This window comes from Strix aluco, chromosome 4 (genome assembly GCF_031877795.1).
Source record: "Strix aluco isolate bStrAlu1 chromosome 4, bStrAlu1.hap1, whole genome shotgun sequence".
Classification (NCBI taxonomy): domain Eukaryota; kingdom Metazoa; phylum Chordata; class Aves; order Strigiformes; family Strigidae; genus Strix; species Strix aluco.
This window is the reverse complement of record NC_133934.1, coordinates 111868575-111889243: the sequence shown is the minus strand read 5'-3', so window position 1 is coordinate 111889243 and position 20669 is coordinate 111868575. Positions and strand designations below refer to the sequence as shown.

At 39.4% G+C, this 20669-nt stretch overlaps 1 protein-coding gene across 1 annotated transcript in view; it reads left to right on the top strand.

Annotated features, from left to right (window-relative positions):
• The window catches only part of KCNK10 (potassium two pore domain channel subfamily K member 10), a 65730-nt gene that overhangs the window by 24187 nt on the left and 20874 nt on the right, over positions 1–20669 (top strand). Inside the window, exons 3-5 of the mRNA XM_074821568.1 lie at positions 1701–2029; positions 11576–11693; positions 15070–15230. Coding sequence (XP_074677669.1) covers positions 1701–2029; positions 11576–11693; positions 15070–15230 — 608 coding nt within the window. The remainder of the gene's footprint in view (positions 1–1700; positions 2030–11575; positions 11694–15069; positions 15231–20669) is intronic.

Genomic DNA, 20669 nt, shown 5'->3' with positions numbered 1-20669 from the left:
AAATGTTACTTTTTTCTAATACTATCACTCTTCTCCCTACTGTCACTTCAGGTTCTTAGAACTTATGTGAAATATAGGTGGAAGTAAGAGAAAGTATCCTTTTAAGTTTGGTGTCACTCTATCCTGGCTGATAAGTGTTGGGAACCATAATGACCTTTTGATGGTCAAACTGAGCATCTTGCCACAGGGTGTTGCAAACCTGAGACACAAAGGGGATCAACCACAGAAGCTTTTCCTCTGATCCTGGATCCTTTCTAATCTGTTTAGTATCTGGAGCCTCCAAGTCACATATGAAAAGAAACATTGACTGTAAGCATAAAGCAACTATAGAATTCTGTAGTTACTGGTTAGCAAGTAAGCTAGAAGCTCTATCCTCAATGCAATACTTCAGAGATATATTGCTTCTAGGAAAACGTGACTGTAGTAAACAGCTGAGTTCTTAAATTATTCAGTATCATAAAATGGTTTCTACTGGGAAAGAGTTGTAGCCCACTTCACGCTCAAGGTGTAATCATGTTGTATGTTCAGATTGTATAGAATCAATTTACAGTGCTGCTCTGATCAGATGTGAATCCTTCTGCTTTAATTTCTGAACAAAACAGCAAAGACACTTTGGGAATAAGTTCAGAGAATGCAGTTTAAGTGATTGTATTTTAACTGTAATCTGATTTAGGTCTGATATGAAATAAATCAATCCAGTTTCAAAGAAATTACAGGCCAGTGACAGCTGCACCGTGGTAAGATTACAGCAGGGATTTGGTTTAAAATGAATCCAACATCTTTAAAACCTGCATGTGGTACCATTATACCACTAGATGCTGAGGAACCCGGCCTCATCCCACTATTGCTAACACTGGCAGCAGAGAATGGGGAAGTGTGATGCTGAGACACCTGAAATATTTGGAGGCGAGCCAGCTTTGATTCGGATGCCTTGGTAGCTTGACATAGTGGTCAGGCTAATAAGTCTGGCTGGAAGTCAGGGCTTGTTAGCTCTGATCTACTGCTAAGGTCACATGGGCTGTACAGTGTCTCAGTCCCAAGCTGGGAGGTCCATCGCTCTGCTTGGCGTGAGAGTGACTTTGACCTCAGATATCTAGTATGTTTTGGCTGAAGAACGATTTATGCTAAAATTTTTGAAGCTTCCAGGCTTTAAGAACATTTTCAGAAGTGATAGTTTTGTGAATCCATGTAAATAATATGGGCCTGCTTATGTTGGCGAACCAAACAGCATTGTCGTTTGCAAAGCATTTTCTGTTTTTATCAATACCAGGCCAGGTAGTGATCAATGATCATTATCAGTTCAATTTCCTGGCACTATTAATGCTATTAGTATTATGATTTAAGGACATAAATCACTGCCAGGGTCTCTCACCAAACACCACCTTGTGCAATTTATATCCTAACTAGTCAAAATTTTCATGTTCTTACTGGATAAATGGTTTTCTGAATCCTTCTGAAATTTTTGCAGCTGGCCTGTCCAGTTCTAGAGGTAATGGGTGAAGCAAATCCTTGAGGTGGTTTGTGTATAGATGGACAAAACACACATAGAGCCTTCCAGATGAGAAGAATCGCATCTATATGAATAGCATGGTTTATGCGAGAGTCTTTGAAAATGGTATTTAGGAAAGTTGTGTATGAAGATCAAGGTCATACCCTTAGAGATCTGATTTTGAATAAGATTTTTTTACTTTGTGTTTCAGTGGCTGTTCCCTCACCAGTTCCAGCTTGTGAACCCAAGCCCAAAACTAACGGGCATTACCCAGCTCCACGACTCTCTGTTTCCTCCCGAGCCACTGTCGTTGCTACCATGGAAGCCCCTTCTCAAGGCCTGCAGACAGTCATGAAGTGGAAAACAGTGGTGGCCATCTTTGTCGTGGTGGTAGTTTACCTGGTGACGGGAGGACTCGTCTTCCGTGCCCTGGAGCAGCCCTTTGAAAGCAGGCAGAAGAACACAATCGCCCTAGAGAAGGCTGACTTTCTTCGGGAGCATGTTTGTGTAACCCAGCTAGAGCTGGAGACACTGATTCAGGTAGGCCATGTGAAGAAGAGAGTAATTCTTGGAAGTTAGGATAAATGGCTTGGTAGTTCATTGATCAGCTGGCTCGGTGGGGAACAAAATTGTTCACAAAACCCTTGCAATGGGTAGTGTGAAGAGCAGGTTCTTTCCCAGTCATTTTAAAGTCTGGGAAACAGAAACCATGTCCCCAAAACATTGTAAATAATGGTTAAATGTATTCACTAGAATAATGAAAAATGTATGCAAAGAAAATCAGAACTTAATATCTGGAAGAAATTTTTGAGAGGTGACAGATTTGCTCAAAGACATTTGCCCTCTGTAAATTTTCAAATGATATTAAGTTCTTAATTCTTCCTCCAAAATTAAACAGAGCAACCAGGAATGAAACAGAAAATGATAGGTGGGACCTTTGAAATAAATATTCAGCCAAGAATTCTGAACATAGTGTTATCTTAATTTATAGGTTTACTACTGTGAATTTTCGGTAGATGAATGATGATGGAGTATACAGATAAAAATGGAAAATAATTGGCATTTAAGAACTACAGAATTTTTAGTCTGGTCTAGTATACAAAGCTTTAGAATCAGTTTTGAAGGAAGTAAATATCAAGTGTGTAGCAATAAGTGGAAAATGAATTAACATGCAAGAAAGGTCTATTAAGGATAGAGTTATCTTTCATTGATTAAAACTCTAGACAAGGAAAGTATTATGGATCTTACAAGACTTCAGTAAAGTATCTTCTAGGATCCCATGTAGAAACCTATCAGCCTGGAGAAAATAGAGATTAGATAAGAAATATGAGATACCTAAGGAATATATTTCAAAAGTGAACTCCAGCCTCATATTTCAGACCTGAATTTGTGTCTGAGCATTCCAAGAGCACAATGTGTTTCCCTCTGGGGTGTCACACCAGAGCCCCATTGTGGTTTCAGGCTGTTTAAAAGAACACAGAGCTATCCCATGGATTCTTGTGTCCATCCACCTGACTGTGTTATAAAACCCTTTGTGTAAGTGAATCAAATTTATAAGCTTAATATTTCTTTTAAGAAGCTGTTGAAGTATCACTGCTGTGATGGAAAAAGCATTCTCCTACTTTTCAGCCTGAACTTGTTCAGTTTCCTTGTAGCTGGTCTTCCACAGACAGTGTCCCATTGCTTAATTAATTCCTCTCCCTTGCCCACACATGTAGACAGCAGTGTGCTTCTGCCTCCCCTATGCAAAACAAATTCTTTCTGTTTCTTTGCAGATAGATGTGTGCTCTCCCTGTTTATGCTCTGTGTTCACAGAAGACAGGTCAGTTCTGAGTCAGAAGCTGTGTACCTGTAGCTTTGGGCAGCCTGGTACCGTACCTAAGAAGCCAAACCTGCTTCATCAGGAAGTGGTATTGTGCTGATGTGACTATACAGCTTTTGGATCAGGGCTGGCTTGGATCACATCCTTCATCTGTCTGCAAAAGACAGGTGAATGCGTTTGGTTGGCAGGGTGAATTCTGTTCAGGGATATTGGTTCAGATGTGTTTCTCATGGCAGTGTTGCAGAGATCTGTATTTCCCTCAACTCCTTAGGTATAATGTGTGCTGGATGATTAAAGGATTTTAAAAAGTACTAAAAGCAAGAAGTTTGTATCCCCTTGATGGAAATGTCACTATTAAAAGATATGCAAAATGCTTTCTTTTCTAGCAGAAAGAAGAACACATAATAGGTGCGACAAGCAAAGCACCTCAACAAGATGGTAGACTCCTGCATACCAACTGCAGTACAAAGATTTCTAAATAGCCCCTATTCTCTAGCCTATGTACCAGTTTTAGTTCTTTATTTTACACAACATTTTTCCTTCTTTCACCTCAAAAGTGGTGACACTAAAGTAAAAAACAGGCATACTGTGTCATTAGAGGGCAGATGTTCTGAAGAAATCTTATAATCTCCTGAGATTTCAGTATGTCCTCAGGCATTACACTGGGTAACTGGAAATCATTTTGCAAAGGTAAATTAAATGGGTTTAGCAGCTTAGCATGTGAGTGTCTTAAGTCCAAGTGATGTAAAATATTGAAACAGATTTGTCAATAAAGAGCAAGTTCCTTTGGATTCTTCTGTATGCATGGGAGTGAAACTGACTCCAGGGATGTAGTTGGGTATGCTGGTACAGAAAACTCTGATTGCAACTGACTTGCACAGAACAGTGAACTGCTGCTTGAAGATATTGTCAGGGTGTTAACATTGTGCTTTCATGCCTTCATGTCAATGATCTCAAAAGTGACATCTCCCTGGCTGGAGCAATGCATTTCTGTATTGCACCAAATGTTGCATCTGCCTTTACAACTGTGATTTCAGACTGATGTGGCAACTTCCATGGGTCCTGGCTGCTGTGCTGGGTGCAGTTAGCACCTGACTACTGCTAAGGAGCTATTTATAATTAATGTTATTTGGTTACCTGAAAGCCTTTAGATGAACGCAGATCATACTCTCCAGAATGACTGTGTCGATTCACCTCTGTGCTTTGGAGAATATGAAAAAAAATCAAAAAAAGACACCTTAGAACTGGCTTGTATCCTTTTACTGTGGGGTGGCTCTGGAACAATCTTTTAAGGAGAAGGGGAAAGGAGTGTCATGGTCTTTACAAGGCTAATGGTGGAAAAATTTATCCCTTTGCCTAAATTTCACTCTTTCCAAGGATTCTCCTTTGGAAGACCTATAAGGAAGATGTATGGCACTGTATGAGGAAGCTGTTAAAATTCAGTGTGGATGAGACATCCTTTCCAACTTGATCTCCAATAACCCATTGCAAATGTTAGCACTGGTAGCACAAATGTGAATTGCTGAGTCTGGACTGTGAAGTTCATTCATAGATTTCAGAAGTAATATAGTGATGAAAGCAGTGCAAATCCCTAGGAAGATTCAAAGTATTTTAAATTTGTATTTATCTCTTGGGTTTTGGTTCAGGTCTGTCTAATACTAACACAATGACAGATAATTTTTTCTTAACAATAACAAATATTTTACAGTGCAGTCATATTGTCCAAAGTTACCTGAAGCGGAAGTTCTTAACTATATTTTTAAAGCCCATTTCTGTCTGAAGACATTTGTTGCAGTGAAGCAAGTTTCTTATTTAATGCCTTATGTGATCTACAGCTTGGCACAATGGCGAATACCAGAATAAGAAAATGACAAAATCGTGTGCTGTATCTCAACATTTTTGAGTTTTCAGAGTTAAGAGAGAAGTGAAATCTAGAATATGTTAAAAGACAATAAAACTTCAGGTGCTGCAAGTGTATTTAGCTGTACTGTATCCATTTGAACAAATAACAGAAGGAAGCAGGACTCAAGTGACTGGACATAAAGTTGAAAAGAAAAATAACATTGGTAGTTACACGTGCTAACATGTTATGAAACTTTTTTGTGTGTTCTTATACGTTATGGCATAAACTTATTAGTAGCTAGGGTCAAAAAGAAGTCATCTTGCCTTTGTAATAACACATACTTAGAGTGTATAATGGGGAGGTTATGCCTCTCAGAAAGATCAGATGTTATCTATCATTAGGAGAGACAGGCAGGAAGACCATCAATGTCTTTTTGCAAAGTAATTCCTATGGACCTGATAAGGGTATTCATATTCTGTTTCTATGTAGTCTGTGCACTGTGTATGAGTAAAAACTTTTGTAATGAGCCCTGCTTCCATAATGAGCCCTGCACATAACGTAAGATAGAGTAGCTTGCTACTGTAGGTTACTTAGGTTATTGGCAGGCTGTTTTCTTCTTCCTTTTCCTTCAGGGTTTAATTTAGGAGTGTGAGTGATTATAGTATAAAAAAAATCACCCACCTGGGAAATAAGTCATATTATCAATGTCCAGTAATGACTACAGCAACTCATTAGAGTTAACCTGTAAGCTGAAAAGGAAGCAGAACTGGAAATAAGCTAGTCGGGCTTTACTGGCTAATTATTTTAGTAAGAGTTCATATTTTGGGTAGGCACTTTTTATTAGCGTTCTGAACTACTTTTGTCCTGAAGGTAAGCAAGAAAGGGAACATCCTGTAAAGATGTTTCAGTTTTCAGCTGCTTGACAAGTTCACTTGTGTCATAAGCCAGCTTGTCTTTTCAGGGTGTTTCCTTGTAAAATGAAGAGAACTTGGATGGCTTTCATGTGCTAGAAGAAAGCTCTAGATGGAGCAGAAAAAAAGAAGTATTTTGAGTTAACTATGGGGAAGACTTGCCTGTTGCTGAAGACAGGAAAAGACTATTTGAACTGTGAAGAAAAACAATGGTAAATATCTGATTATTGAATCTTCTGCCTGTGCCTCTGGAGGTTGTCTTCTATATGTCCCAATTCCCCTTCTGCCCCTGTTCTTTATTTTACCTTATTACCGCTAAAAGGTTATGAAAAAACAATTCAGATCTGTTGAGTCCCGTCTAAGTTGGTGCAGGACCCTAGTTTGTAAATTCAGTCCAGAGATACTCCAGTTGTATAGGAGACAGACTGAGCCTAGGATGTTGCAGAAGTCTGCAGCTGTCCTGTAGCTATGTTGCTTCCAGAACTTAGCTAAGAAGTTTGCAGGGAGCTAAACCCTTTGGACTTAGATCTCTGCATGTCCCTTGTTGAATGCTGTAGGTCTGCCCTCAGATACAGTGCATGCACAACAATCAGACCACTGTAAGTGAAGGTAGATCACGATCTGGCTGATTGTCACCTAACGATCTTTATGGGATAGGCGGAAATATTTAAGGGGTGGGCTTTCAAAGCTTATTACTTTTGATTATACCTTGGTCCTTCGAAAATGCTGTGAAAAAGTGAATAAATAGGAATTTATAATGAGGATCCCTTAATTACAGTATGAGGGGTGAGGTAGGGAGTATAGAGGAAAGTTATTAAGGAATTAGTCTTTAAAAGCTGCTTGCTAATGAGAAGCATCCTCATAATTGTAATAGAAAAACATCAGAGGATGAAAGGCAATTGAAACCACTTTTTGTATGCTTGATAGGAATCTGCTTGAAAAAGAATCTTAGAGGGACATAATCATTATTGGATTAGCATGATCTGTGGAGAGGAATTAATGGAATTAGAAAAAAGATTACAAGAATTTTCTTTTCTTATCAAATTCCTATCCTTGATTACACATAGGGTACATCCTTTCAGTAGCTCAGCACTCAAGAAGGGTATTATGCTTGTCCTTGGAAAAGATTTGTCTTCTTCATGCTTGGGATCTTACTGGAGAAATGAAAGAAACATGAACAAGTGAACCAGATAAAAGCCTTTCTTGTCAGAGAAACCAGAAGCGGTCTGTTTGGTTCCTGTCTCCTCATCACCTGAACTAGCTCCCAGCTATCTTGTTTCCTATGGGCATAACTCTAGAATTTTCTTGATATAATTTTCTTAATTAGTGATCAAGGTACCTAATACATTAGTGAAGGCTGACATGTACTCACGCACTGAGGAGGATCAGATATGTCAGTATCTGGGCACAGTGAGGACACCTGCACCCCAGGGGAGAGGGAGCTGAGAGCCGTGGACCCCACCACTGCCAGCCAGGGCATGGCTGGCCAGGGGCAGCCAGGGGCATCCCCCAGCCCAGACTATAAGGCACCTCCCTGGAGAAGTGGATGATCTGAGGCTGGGATGGGACATCAGCCCACAGGTCAGGCCCCAGCTCAATGAAGCCTGTGTCTGGGCAGGGCAGGGCTGTGGGGAGCTGGAGCCTGACACTTGTACAGGGTCTCTGGGGCAGGGAAATGGTGAAACCCCAGTAGTTTCTATTTGGTATAAGGAGAATAACATTGATTTTATCCATAGAGAAGAGATACTATTTCGATCGTATGTTGGGGGGAGGAACCCTTGACACCTGGTGAGACAAGTTAGTGTTCACTATATCTTTCTTTGGTCTTACATGCCTATATGTTAACAATTAGGCAGCCCAGGGTGGGCCCATGCCTCATAGTCTTTAAATATTGCTTCCTGAATATCAACAGGTGGAACTGATAAAGCTTATTCCAGATTGAGATGGAGTCTGGATTGCACTCTCTTTGGGAATACAGGATTCAGTTGTCCCAGTATCACCACATATGCTGGGCTTTTGCTGTGGTGTTTGCCTTCAGTCCCACGCAGATTCACCAGGCCATGTATTTTTGGTTACAGAGGAACTGTAGTGTGCTGATACCAAAGGGGCCAAGAGTAAAATACGCATCTATACAATGATAGGGAACCAAACTGAAAGTTGTGATCAGAAATACATGTTTTGCAAAAAAAAAATACTGAGTACTTGGATTTACTTTGGTAGTTTTGTCATTTCCCTCACCTCTATCAGCCTATCGGCTTTAGGACACATTCATTACTTGAACAGTAAGTAAGACAATTTCAGCCCTTTGAGGTATTCCAAGTTACTGCCTTACCTGAATGGGTAGCATTTCAAAAGATAAATTACCATAGATTAATAATTATTCATTAAAGAAGAATGCTTTTTAAATTAATAAAAAATATGGAAAAAATGTGCACTGTGCATGTAACTCCTCTTGAGAAGGAAGAAGTAGTAATCAGGAAAGGAATAAGTGTGAAACAACTATGGATACTTTGATGACCTGTTACTTTTGATGATACTTCAACTATAAAAATACCTGAAACTACTAGTTTACAATGTCTTAAATGTGGAAAGTTTGCCCCCAGAGCGGTTAGCACTCTGGAAATTAGTTCTTTTCCTACTCCAAGATAACCCAAAGATGCAGCTCTTCAGATCATGCTGCAAAGACTATCTGAAGTTTCAGAGATGGGAAACTGTTGTAAAATTTCATGGTCTGTGTGAACTGGAAGAGTCTTGCCAGTAATAGTGTCTTTGTTTGAGTTTTGTGTCAGTCCTCATCTAGCAGGATACTTCTGTGTAGGTGGGCTGGTGGTGGTGGTGGCATTAAGGCATCCTTTACTTATTGCATGGCCTGAAATTGCATGTTTAAGTGCTGTTAACTGCAGGGCTGCTGTCTTCTTGCTGCTCCCTTTCTGTCCTCCATTGCTGTATGCAAAATACTATGTATTAAGAGGTAGCATTGGGATAGTTGGATATTTATAAATGAATGATGTCAGTCAAGCTTTAAAGAAAAAAATAATTTGTTCTGGATGAGAAGGTACCCTGAGAAGTTCAAAGCTACCTAAGGCCATGGGATGCTCCTTCACTTCAGGCATTAGTGCTTGGCCCTAAATAGACTTGCTAAACTGTGTAAACTCAAATGTGATTAAAGTGTTGTAATTAGCTTGCTGACATTCACACACTCAAGGGGAAGGCAAGCAGCATTCCTTGGCAGAAGTAACATGCCGGGGTAGCTGACAGTGTGTCATGGCCTATTTAAACAGGCAACCTGTCTGTTATGCTGATTTACGCTCTTCTGGGTAAACAAACACATGATCTCTGCTTTCACACCACCTGCAATATGCCAGCAACTGGTACAGAAACCCTTTCAAACGGTTTGATCCTAAACACTTCCTTTCTCTATATCCCTATTTCTTGAGGTATGGACAGGTGCTGAGGAACTCTGGCTTTCTGCCCACATGAAATGCAACCAGTCCAGTCTGGAGCTTGGTCATGCTGTAATTTCACAATCAGCTCAGCCTGGCATGCAGCAGCTCTATCATTAAAAAAGGCTGTCCTGGACTGATCTCTTTAGATATACCTGGCCTCTGTTCTTGCCCATGCACCTCTTCTCCTACTCCTTTCCCTTTTTGTGGGGCACTGGGGAGCAGATTAGCTGAAAATGTGGTAGAGGAACATTAGTGACAATGAAGTCAGTTGGAAATACAGGCAAAAAATGAGTGAGGAAAAGTGCAAAATGGAAGGGGAAGAAAAGAAAAAATGTGACAGATGAGCCATCAGAGAGAAGGGGTGAATGAGGAGAAGAGTGTATCATGAAAGCTAGGGATAGGACAGGTGTTAAATGGATGTATTTAAAAGTCAGTGCTAAAAGCACAAGACAATAGGAAGTTATAGAGAAGATCAGGAGATAAATCATAGACATGAACATGAGAAGTGGAGCAATGGTAAAATAGAATGGTTAACCTTGCTTTTTGCACATGGACTGTATAGAAAAAAGTAAAATAAAAAATCACGGTGACAATTCATAGATCATAAGTCAGAGGGAAAAGAGAAGTGGTTAAAAAAAAGGAATAAGAAAAGTCACAACAAACTTGTATTGATAGGTGGGAATTCTGTGTTGAATAAAGTCAAAGAAAGAGAGGATGTAAGAGGCAGCACTTTGCCTATCCTGTTCAGCCCGGCAATAAGTTCACTGAAATAACCAAGGCTAAAGGCTGGTGACAATGTTTAGGAGGAGGAGCAAACGTCAGAGAGAGAGAGTAGGGGAAGATCTGGCAGTAGTGTGAGTAGCATGATAACAGCAACATGAAGTGAGCTTGGAACAGAACGGGAGAAAGGCAAAGAGCTGGAAATTGTAAGAGGCAGAAAGAGAGAAGCTTGGTTCCTTTGCATTGGTTTTATGGAAATTAATCACATCTGGGAATATTTGAGAAGGAGAGGTTTACTTTGAAAGGCAATCATTTTAGCTGCTCTTCCAGAGTGAGGTCTGAATTTCCCTACAACAGGCAATAGATTGCATGAGATCTACAAGCAACTAGAGAATATGTGCCAAAGGGCATCTCAAAAGTGAACTTAGAGCAATTCAGCTGAATGTGCCAGCTTCTGGCGAGAGATATATTTCTGTGCTTTGGAGGCTGATGTATTTAGCTCTATCTTCCTTTGGACTGTGAAGCTTCAATGAAAGGTAAATGTGTATGTCCCCATGATACAACATGGTGCACTTTTAGAAACTCCCAAGCAAACTTTTAGCAGGCTGATATGTCTGCCTGGTTCGATTCAGTGCTGTGTGAGACACAGCACAGTGACCTGGAAGCAGTATAGCTACCTCAGCTTCTGTTCTGGATTTAGTTCATTCAAGCACTAGCTGGGAGTCTCTCTACCATGCTATATATGTGGACATGCGGCCATGTCCAGTGTGACAACTGGGAAGTTCTAGCTGATCACAAAGATGTTTCATGATGTTTCCATAGCTATCCTATTTGTTAATTTCAAATGAGATATATATATATATCTCCTATTTTTTCTTCCGTTAGCATAAAATATAAATATCTTAATTATTAATTGTCTGGCAATTAAAATCCTTGGCTGACTGGCTTCAGTTGACTTCATGAACACTATTTGTATTTACCACCCTTCTTGCTGCTTCTAACATCAGCTGTTCTCATTGGAGATTTTTTTTCTTTGACAGTTATTGCTACAAGAACAATATTTATGGATCTCTTTGTGATGTTGGTGCTCTACTTCTCAACTGCTTTGTATCTTTTGTCATTTGTCTATGCATTGTATCTTTCTTCCACCTTAATAGCTATTTAGTTCAGTCATATATTCAGCTCTTGTCTACAGGGGATGTTACTATACTTTGAGCAGATATTTAGAAGTTTAAACCTAAGCTGTTCCCATGGTCATAGAAATTTCCCTTTGGAGCCTATACTGACTTGCATAGGGTATCTTATGGTATGCATAAGGCTGATTTGTTGTCACTTTCTTTGCAGCATGCTATTGATGCTGATAATGCAGGAGTCAGTCCCATAGGAAATTCCTCTAACAACAGCAGTCATTGGGACCTTGGAAGTGCCTTTTTCTTTGCTGGAACAGTCATCACAACTATAGGTATGTTTATCTTTTAAAATACATAGTCACACTGAGAACTGGATAATGCAATAAATTTGATGCAGGTAGATCACAAAGAAATAAAGTGGCAGAACTGTATTTCTCTCAGTTCTTAGAAGGCATGCCTCTGGTATGTGTCAAGGGCATTGAGTATCCTGGTAAAGACCAGAAACTGTTCACATAATTAGGGTAGAATAGCAATGCCGAACTGCAACCAAGTAGCACTGATGTAGCTAAGGCTTTATAACCCTGTTGATGCAAGTGGTTTTAATTTTTGCTAAAAAGATCAAGAACCAGTACCCAATGAGATAACTATTGTATAGCTGTTGGTACCTTAGATTTTATTATTATAGATTAATTTACCCATAAGGGTAACTTTCTTTCGAAGTACATCAATTAATTTTGGCTTATGCTCTGAACCTACTCCTTGTAACTGGAAATGTGTTCACATAAGTATCACAAGATTTTTAAAATCCTTCGTCACTTTCATACTAATAATTGGAAGGAATTTCATGAATTGTACATTGTGTAAAAAAACCCCATGATTTTTTTTTCCATTCTAGAATTCATGGCCTTGAAATATTGACACATTTCTCTGTATTAGAAGAAGGGTATACTGAACTGCTCCATTTACTTTTCTTGAACCATTAATTTTAGTAAGTTCATTATTCAGGCCCTTGTGTCTGTGTCCCCTATATATTGTATCCAATGTACTTAGTCTCTTGATCTCTGAATGCTGGCCTTAGATATGCTAAGGATTTTATCCTCTCCTCTGTGAGCCAGTTCCTCTGTTGAAGATTGTTCAGGCAACTGGGATTTCAGAAGGTGGTCTGAGGGGAAAAAATGATAAAATGATAACAGTGATAATAAGGTTAAACTGCTGATAGTTATACGGTGGTTTGACAATTTTAAGCTTGATTTCATTGCTGTCACATTTAGAAGATTATTTGGAACCTACTGGCAAATTGCTAGTTTTTATTTGCATTGGCTTTGAGTATTCTTCTGATTTAAATACGGAATACGGTTCTTTTCCATATTATGACTGAGATACACACACTAGTGACTGTATAGACAAATAATCTGACAATCATGCAATCCTTCATTAAAGTGTGAGAATCTGATTGAATTCTGGAAGTTCTTTATGCAGCTAATAATAGAACAAAAAATCCTGTGGCAGTTACGAGGCTTGTTGTGGTGATCATCTCAAATAGTGGAGTCTGTGCCTTTGGCTCTGCCTTTTCTGTGTTGTCAGAGTGATTGTATAGAGTGTACTCTTCTCTATATTCCTCTACATACTAAGCTACGTTATCATGTATTTTTAATGGCAACATGATACCAGGGTGTGGAGAGAAAGAAAACATTTCTAAATCAAATGTAAGAAAACCCTCCCTTAATATTTGTTCACTCAATAGACCCAAGTGACAAGCTTTTAAATTGCTCATTAAAATAAATGCCACTATGTAGGCTTAGTTTATGTAGGCATATTCATTGACATCTGCTATTTAAATAACTTATTGAAAAGAGCTTGGATTTTTGCCCATATTTGCTTTAAATTCTTCATGAATGAGATTTTTGTAGGCTGCATAAAGTCTATGTATTGTGTCTGGGCATGAAAATTATTTTATTTCATCCACCAGAGCCATGTTAGAGTTCCTTTTAGGCGGACACTCAGCAGACTACCTGGTCAACCTCAGTCCACTGGCCTGTGTACCCTGGATTTTCTTGGACTTTAAGGAGAAGCCTGGAATCACAGATACAGCCATGAAAAGGACTGTGGGTTGGGAGTAGGCAGTGTTGTATGTCAGCATAGTCCTTTCACCATCCCATGACAGACAGATGCATCCAGTGCCAGTGTCACAGACCTAACAGGATTAGGACCTTGGAGCCCAGCCTTAATTCCCAAGGACCAGGAGTAATTGCTGTAGATGAAGCAGGCACTTTCTTAGATCGCCACCTCTCTGGATGCTCTGTGTTTCCACTTTATCTCTTCAGTGATCTGTATGTGATCATTTTTAATTTCCAAATAATTATGTATAGTCAAGATACAAATCTCTGTAACATTTCAGTAAAGATACCTGATCTTAAATAACAAGGTGCAAAGACTGCTGTGACAGTTCCTGGTTTTGCTTTTTAACATTAATATTTTAACAGTTACTAGAGTCATAATGCTCTACATAGATTCCTACAGTTAAATTCACATGGGTGGTGCAGGGAAGAGAAGTGCCTCAAAAAACTGTGGTGACTGAATGTAGTTTACTGCATGGGACAGGTGGAGAACTTCCCTGTGCATTCATCAGCATGTTTGACTTTTAAGAATACCACAGAGGAGTGCTCCAAACAAGATTCCTGCTACCTTTCAGGGTGAGAAGGGCCCATTAAGTATGCTTTCTACTTCCTTCTCTCTAGATTGCCTGATCAGCTGCCTATTTACATGTTGGCTATAGAAAAGGCAAGGTAAAGAGGATTTTGGAATAGTTAGCAGAAAACCATGATGGACTCAGGCACCTAAAAGATAGATGGACTTTTAGGTAACCTGTGCTGATAATTAGACCTTTTTTCTGCCAGTATCAGAGGTTCCCAATATCTTATCTGGAGTTACAAGGCTGGGAATGGAAATTAAATGTGACCAAACATGCCTGAGCCAAAAATAGTTTTCAGTCAGGATATGCAGCTAGATAATTATGTCTTGATCAGAATCTCATCTTTTCAACAGCTCTGGGTTACCCTAACAGAGGGTGGAAGGAAGGTATGTATGTGCCTTTATTACAGGATCAATGATTTTAAAATATAAATGCAGTAGGATCTTCAGAGGGGAGGTTTAAAAACTTCCTTGTTAAAACCTATTAAAAAACCTCATGAAATACAAATGTTAGGCTCTTTATTGTCAAATTGAAAGGGGAACTGAATGAAGAGTTCAAGCACAGATTTGTGTAGTGTGGGTATAGTTTGGAGGCTGTGGTGTAACTAGTCAGTGTGATGAGTGGCTGAGGAAATTATGAGCTAACTGCTGAAAATGAGACTTGTCAGGTGAGTCATACTCCTGCCAGGAAGTCATTGGCATGGCCTGAGAGGAGCAGCAGCACACAGGCAACAGGCCAGGATGGAGTGATTTTTGTGCCATGATAAATTAAACTGGATTAATTCATCTAACAACAACTTTATATAGGGCCTGAATCTATAGAAAATATGGGTAACTGAGACTACAAGAAGAACTAAATCACAAAGGGTAGCTTGCTGGGAAATGACATCATGCCATGGAAAGTCTGTAAATAGGAATTACATGTTGAAGAAAGGTATCCCTGCAGGAACAGCCCATTAGTTTTTCTAAAAAGCCATGTATAAATTCTGAGAGTCTGGCAATTGTTTTTCTCCTCAGGATATGGGAACATTGCTCCAAGCACTGTTGGAGGAAAGGTTTTCTGCATTTTGTATGCCATCTTTGGGATTCCACTGTTTGGCTTCTTGCTGGCTGGGATTGGAGACCAACTTGGAACCATCTTTGGGAAGGGTATCGCAAGGGTGGAAAAAGTTTTCAGAGTAAGCTCACTGTCAATTTTTTGCTTGTGTTCTATAACTTGCTTTTAATTCTGTTGCTATTACCTGCCGTCCTTTTTACATGTTGAGCACCATGAAATATTTACATGTCTAGTTGAGATGATGCTTAATCTCCTTAGGGGCCTCTGTAGTCAGTGGAGAGAAATAGACTTCTGTAGATGGTGATTGCAGCGATTATAGATCAGGCTCTGAATTTCCTTCTTGAGGCTGTCTCTGGGGAATGTATCTCCTAAGCTATGTTCCTTACAATGACAGTAAAACAACCTTCAGGTTGATCTGGACGTGTATGTCCATTCACTGAAAATAGAGAAAGCAGTATAACTTCTGGATGAACAGGGATACAGAGTAGGTTTGATGTATTACTAATAAAGCCTAAAAAACTTGGAAAGCAGGGTTACTGGAGTGAATGTGAACTTGGGAAGAGAGATGGTTGAGTGGTATACTTTCACTGCAAGAGGACAGATGTGTTGAAGTAGATCTACAGCTGCAAAAACTGGCATAATGCCACTAACTGGAATCATCTTTATGGTGTTTACCTGCCCTGCCTACCATGCCTACCATCCTACACTAGATTTCTGTATAGATTTTCTCATATGCATTTTCCCTTCATGTTGCCAGTACCCTCTATTTTTGAGTCTGTGTCACTGTAAGCAATTCTTTTGCAAGCAGTGCTGCAGACCTGGCAAATGCTATTTTGCTAATTTGCTGATGGTTCACTTCAGGGATTCTCTCTTTGAAGCAGAACTTCTAGAGGTGACCTGTGTGATGGTTCCCTTGGAGGCAGTGTAACTGGAGGTAAATCTTTCCAGGGATGGAGTGGATGAGAAGCTGTCCAAGCTGGTTAGTTTAATAGGCATCTATTTCTAAAACATTCCCACAAATGAGAACAAATTACTTGTAACTGTTTTTGAAAGGAAGTAATTGAGTATTAGACTGGAGTATGAGCAATTTCCCTTTTGATTAAATTACTGTGAAGTGTCCCAGACGAGCCATAAGGAGTCTCTCAGGCTAAATGTGGAGAAAGGTGACTAGTGATTGTGGGTGAGTAAGCATTTACATGCCTGACTGGATTTTCATGAAATGAAAATAAGGTTATTAAAAGATGGATCAGATTGGGCCTGAAAAAACAGAAGTAGCTAAGATCCCTAGTTTCTTTCTTACCTAACTTCTTATTGTACCTGCTTCACCTCGAAGGAATATCTGAACCTTCCAGCCTGCTTCTGCCCAAGAAAAACTACAGTCTCATAGTCATGATATGAATTCAGAGTCAGAGACTCTTTGATTAATTGTCAGCTATACTATTGGCTTTCTGGGTGACGTGGTCAAGACCATTAAACTGTCAGCATGATAGTTTATGAATAAAATAATACATGTCTACTTGAAGTTTTTTTAGATTCATAGATGAATGCTGATACTAATTTTTTATACAGAATATAGCCCTTTGGCATGTAATGGGAGTTATTTTGGTATTCAAAGAACTCCTTCCTTTTCTTGACTTAATGCAGTTGCTTGTTTATAACTGTCTAAACTATTTCTTTTCCTCCTTGGTATTTTGTCAGCTTCCAAAGCAATTTAGAGATCTGTGGTCCCCTTGTTTAGCCAAGATATATGTTTATTCCTTTGATTTTGATTGTCATAAATCCATTATATCCATTCTTTTGTGATTTGGTGGACAGGGTTATACATAATTTCCTTCAATATTCCTAACAATGAGGTTCAGCTATTTGAAATATTCATGACAGTTTACAGTTTACATGCATCTTAGTAGTCTTAATATCAGTGGTTTCATTTTATACGATTACATAGTATTTGACATATATATGATCATTAATATATTATACATGTTATATACTTTATACTTTTAGCTAATGCAGAATATAATAATCAGAATTCTAGTAATTATGTAAAGTATTATCACACTGTGTTTATGTTGTTAAACTCCATAGATGTTTGGACCTAATCAGAGAATCCACAAATGGAGTAACAGTTCTTGATTTAATCCTGAGCAGTAAATAAAATTTAGTTCAATGTGTAACTCTTGTTTCTTAATTTGTAATTGTCTCCATAATTCAAATTCAGCATGTTTGTGGGTGTAAAGCAACCTGCTACAACCTTTAAAGGGAGGGCATAAAAGTTAGGAGAATAGTTAAGAGGAAAGTAAAAGAAACAAATGTAGGCTAAAATGACATTGACAGGGTAATAAAATGTTGTGTGGTGTGCCTCAAAAGTCTTTTGGAGCTAGCTGAGGTGTCACTGAATGTGTATCAATAATCTAGTGATATAACAAACTGAATTTCCGGAAAGCTTTTGACAAGTTTTCTCATCAAAGTCTGTAAGGAAATGAAACTGTGATGAGGTAAGAGAGAAGGTCTCACGTATCAGTACGTGTTTAAAGGGTAAATGAAGATTAGGAATAGATGGTAGCGTTATCAGTGTGATTCTACTGGAGTCCTCCTGGGATCTTACTGTTTTAACAGAAATGGCCTGGAATGGTTCAGACAAGAAGATGAATATGCGGGTGACAAAGTCTGCAAATTACATCTCTAGGTGTTTCAGGATAGATAAAATGGAAGCTGCAAAAGGACGGTAGATGACAAATGGAATCTGGTATTGGCAATACAAAATAATGGATATTTCTTGAATTTGAGGAAAGAAATCCTACTATATTCATACAGGAATGATATCAAATTTCACTTTTCCAAAAGGGACCTGGGATTACTATGGATGGTTCTCTGAAAACACTGTGAAATTTAGCAGCACTTAAAAAGGGAAAAAAGAGTGTCAGCAAAGGGGCTGAAAACCAAAAGACCATTTTACCACTGCACAAATCCATGGTGCGCTTGCACCATGAATATCACATGCAGTTTTAATCCCATTTTGAAAAGCAATTAACAGAAATGAAAATCAATTCTGGGTCTGCCCCCACAGGCCTTGTAGCTTAGTCTCTAAGGTGTCATTCGCTATCTACCTGTATTATTTGCCTTCTAGTGGGTTCTCAAGGGCAATTTGGGCAAGTCCATCTTGTACCCTTGGGGAAGGGAATGGGAAGAAACTTTGCATGTGTCCTGGACGTTATAATGTATCAAGTTTTCACCTGCATATGCCTCAACACTGCTTCTGTCTGTCTCCAGTTGCCTCTGTTTATCCTGTTTACCCTTAGGGATGTTTCAGGGCAGCCCAGAGTTCCTGAAATCCTTGCAACTTTGTGATCATCGGTGCAGGTGGATGGGATTTGAAGGCAACTTGATCTTGCGTTGTGGTTAGGCTAATTTCTGAAGCTAGGTAAGAGGCAGTATGCATACACTGGCAGGTGAGGAGAGGAAGGTTTCTCTGTCGGCACAGCAGTCTTTTCACCAAACACATGTTCTTAACAGGTCTCTTGCTCCACCCAACAGTGTAGGTGTGAGCATGAGCCCACACCCGGAAGGCACAGCTTGCCCCTGGCATCCCCCAGCATAGCTGGAAAGATGAAAGGAGGATTCCTCCCAGAGGAGTTGTGCTACTGCACTTCTGCTGCCTCTGACATGACCTGTGCAGAGCCCCACCAAACCTACATTAATTAGCAGCACAAATTAAAGCCTAAGAATGCCACATTTAGCTATTGCAGTCATCAGCCCACGCACTCTGTGGGAATTTTAAGAGCAATTTGAACTCCATAGAGGGGGAAAGAGATCTGTTCTTATCAAATACACACTACCCCCACAGTATTGACAGAATATTTCAGCAGAGCAGCTGGACACATGCCACTGCTCATCTTGTAATCCAAAATGTTGCCACTATTTCGGTGTGTAAACAACTATTCATTTGTGACTAGGTAGGGCTGGAAGTATTTAATTGCAAAATAATGCTTTGTAAAACCAGGAATTTTTATGTACCATTTTAGGAAAGGGAGGCACTGGCAAAGTGACACTGCCTGGCACATAGGGAGGTATCCCAAACACCACGCATTGGCTAGTCTATGCCATCTGTCCTACTGGAGTAATCATGTTTGGTACAAGTAAATAAACATCAACCAGGTCAGAGATGTAAACCAAACCATCCCACACGCAAGCCCTACCTACTCAGCTACTGATTATTCCTATATGTCCCATCTTCAATAATCTGGGGCAGAACCTGGCTGCTAGTCTGTTCTCGCATGCATACAAGTGTGGTTCCCCAGAAAAAAGGATATGTAGAGGGTCACCAGATTCGCTATATAAGCACTGGTTACAAGCACTGAATATCTGGGTTCAGTGATCAATCAGTCCTCCCAGACCATCTGAGAAAATCACATACAAACTCAAAATGTAATTAAAAATTTGACAATTCTTGTAAGCTTTCCAGACACTACAGAAATGGAATATACATTCCAAGGTGGCATAAAACTATAAAAGTACTATTGCTATCTTACATATGTGAGGGATCTTATGAACGACCTGAGACTGTTTCTATAATAAACAGCAGAACAAACCCCATTCTTTTGGCTTGCCCTGTACACACAGAGGCTGCAAGCATCTAAAGATAGAAAGGAAAGCACTCCACAGGCAGAGTTCACAGTTACAGAATGCAGCAACTGTCATTATCATGAGTTAAATATAGGCTAAATTCAGATAGTCTTTATTCAAACCTTGTAACATGTGTTTAGATTCTCACTGGAAGTAGAAGGAATGAGCTTAAACCAACAGATCTTCTCTCATCTTGCAGTTGGAATTCAGGACAGATGAAGGTGTTCAGCCTGGGCACAACATGCTTCTGAGAGTGCTCCAGGATTTTCTGGCTTCTGAGGAGAAGCCACTGTGAGCCGTTCCTGGACTTGGTTACTGCTTTCACTCTCTTGGTTTACAGCACGAGGCTGAGGACAGGTCTGGCAACACAGCTGGTAGGGTGTGAATTGCAATACAGGGATTGCAAGCAGCCAGAGACATGGACGGTGGCAAGGCTGCACCCCTGAAGTTCACATCTCAAGAAAATACACTACTTTGTGCAGAAACACAAAGCCTCTGTAAACAACTCACACTTCACTGAACCAGGGACTTGTCAGAACAGACACATATACTACCTGTCTTTTTCAGTTCAGAGAACCTGTTTGCCTGTTGATCTCTTGGGAAATAGTGTGCTCTAGATTTAAGAGATGTGTAAGTGTTATGAAAATGCTATACACCTTTTCTTTCTTTCTTTCTTTCTTTCTTTCTTTCTTTCTTTCTTCTTTTTCTTTTCTCTTTTCTTTTCTTTTCTCTTTTCTTTTCTTTTCTTTTCTTTTCTTTTCTTTTCTTTTCTTTTCTTTTCTTTTCTTTTCTTTTCTTTTCTTTTCTTTTCTTTTCTTTTCTTTTCTTTTCTTTTCTTTTCTTTTCTTTTCTTTTCTTTTCTTTTCTTTTCTTTTCTTTTTTCTTTCTCTTTTTTTTTTTTTTTCTTCTTTTCTGAAAGACAGCAGTAGGCATTACC